This window comes from Sprattus sprattus (genome assembly GCF_963457725.1).
Source record: "Sprattus sprattus genome assembly, chromosome: 10".
Classification (NCBI taxonomy): Eukaryota; Metazoa; Chordata; class Actinopteri; order Clupeiformes; family Clupeidae; genus Sprattus; species Sprattus sprattus.
The window spans coordinates 11,217,715-11,220,214 of record NC_137908.1 but is presented as its reverse complement, the minus strand read 5'-3'; the positions used below and the strand labels follow the sequence as shown (position 1 = coordinate 11,220,214).

The 2,500-nt window shown below is 50.8% G+C and overlaps 1 protein-coding gene across 1 annotated transcript in view; it reads left to right on the top strand.

Annotated features, from left to right (window-relative positions):
* Positions 1–2,500, top strand: part of plxna1b (plexin A1b) — a gene marked incomplete at its 5' end in the record, with an annotated part of 148,814 nt that overhangs the window by 10,985 nt on the left and 135,329 nt on the right. The window contains 1 exon segment of the mRNA XM_080846775.1: positions 1,527–1,709. Within this exon segment, the coding sequence (XP_080702901.1) occupies positions 1,527–1,709 (183 nt within the window).

The following is a 2,500-nucleotide window of genomic DNA, read 5'->3' as shown; positions in this document are numbered from 1 at the left end:
ACGGGGGTCAGTGCGTCATCGCCCGCGACTTAAAGTGGTCACCCTGGGCAACCACTTGGGACAGGGTGGAATGTTGCGGTTGAGCCGCCCTCGAACCAGTTCCTCTTTCTCTGAATGCAAGCAGGAGAAGCTGGAGTGTGACTGGGCCTGAGAGAAACCCCTCCATCAGCATGATTGCTCAACAGCGCCCTGTCACTAGCCAAACACAATGACCCATTTACATAACCAAGGCATTTGAATATGTAAATGTGTAAAGTGTAAAGTGGTATAAAAATTGGACAGAAAGGCATAAAATGTGAATTTCATCGCCTTGATATGAACCGAATCTGGTCACCGTGGCGTTGACTGCGAGCGAGAGATTTAGCAGGGATTGTGATTTAATCCTAAACTGAATTCCCATTGTTGCCTCCTGAACCTGTATTGCTCACGTTCATAGGACCATTGCTGTCTGTTGAAGCAGCTCCCGATGGTGAGTTCAGCTAGGCACGGGCTGCCATGCAGTGCCTGCGGGGCGCTGCCAGGGTTGGGTTGGCTGCCGCCGCTGCTAGCTGGCGGGCCGGGCTGAGCCTCAGGTGTTGTGGCATACGAGTGGCAGTCCGTGCTTAGCTCCTGGCTCGGTTCCGTTCTGCTTGGCTGGGTTCTGCTCAGCACGGTTCTGCTCGACTCGGCTTGGTTCTGTGTAGGCTGGGAAGGAGCTGCTCTCGGCTCGTCATCAGCTCTTAAAAGTCGCGGCAAAGCAAGCAGTGCTGTGTTACACACACACACACACACACACACACACACACACACACGTACATACTCACACACCTTTTTTGACACGCGGCTGATAGATCCAGGCTCATTGTAATGCTGTGTTGCTTGTGTTCATCATCGCCCTGGAGAAAAAGCAACACAGACCGAAACACGGAGGCCGTGTGTGTGATTGTCTCTGTTTGCTCTTCGCTCTAAAGCAGCTCTGAGCCCACAGTCGTCTCACTGTCCACGTTAAACAAGTGGGCCGCTGCTTCTTTCTTGCCAACATCGGCAAGTGCGGTCTTAAATTGTAAAGGCAGGAAAAAAAACGCTTAATTTCATTGACCTTTGGTGAATGGGATCAATAAATGAGTGCAGCAGAGAGCTCAGCTGAGTGAAGCAGAGCTCTGCTTGTTCTCATTGGCTCTCTGGCAGCCAGATTGCCCTGCACTGAGTTGGCTGGGTTGCGGGTTGAGGACAGGCCTCATTCATTGCCATCTTTGTGCTGCTCATTGACATGTGACTGGTGACTGGTGGTGTCAGAACTCAATCCTTTCCTACCCCTCTGATTGTTCTGTTGGTGGGCTAGTGGTCGGGTCTTTAGGTTACGCTGTTGTATCTTGGATTCACTCTCTCACTCACTCTTATCTAGTTTGATTTCTCCCTTTTTCCCCATCATCTGTCACACACACACACACACACACACACACACACACACTCACAAAACAAAACACAAAAAGTCTTTGTGAGATTTCTAACCGCCTGTATTGTCTCTCCTCTCTGTTGTCCCACAGCCCCTGCAGATTGATGATAACTTCTGTGGCCAGGACTTCAACCAGCCCCTGGGTGGCACCAGCACCATCGAGGGCATCCCTCTCTTCCTGGACAAGGACGATGGCATGACCTCTGTGGCCGCCTACGATTACCGCGGCAACACTGTGGCCTTCGCTGGCACGCGCAACGGCAGGCTGAAGAAGGTAGGTGTTGGCTCTTTGCTCCTCTCCTTCTGGTGTGTGTGTGTGTGTGTGTGTGTGTGCGCACGCTGGATGTGCTCTGAGACTGAAGCGCTTCAGGAAGGTGTGTGTTTTAAGCGGGTGTGAAGCTTCCAGTGCCGTTGGATGTATGGTGTGTGTGTGTGTGTGGCATAGCAGTTGTTACCGTTGTAACTTACTTAGCTTTACTACAGGAGACTCTTAAGAAACTGATCTATGCCAAGTTGTATTGCTAAAGGCTATGTAGAAACAGAAGCCAGAAGCATCAGGGTGTGTACACGTGTGCATGCTTGTGTGTAAATATACGGCCCTGCAGTGCAGCCAAAGCTGACACATTTTTGTATCTTTTTCAATACACACACACACACGCACGCACGCACGCGCGCGCGCACACACACACACACACACGCACGGGAAGAGGATCTAATTCATATCGGGTGTATATCTGTCTGCTGATTGCCTGGGCCAGGCCTCTTTAGCGGAGTGATCTATATTGGATCCTCTCTGCTCCATTGCCCACCGCTCGCACAGCACAGGGAGAAAGCCTTACATATGGAGACTACCGCCATACTCAATTCACCAACAAGCAAGGAGTCACAGCCTGTTGGTTTAGCCTATATGTGCGTGTCAGAGTCTTCAGCTGTGTGTGTGTGTGTGTGTGTGTGTGTGTGTGGGTGTGTGTGTGTGTGTGTGTGTACAGAGTGTGTGTTAAAACTGGGATTTGTCTTGTGCTGCAATATTAAACCATTCCTGTATGTTAGGAGTGTGCACACGTG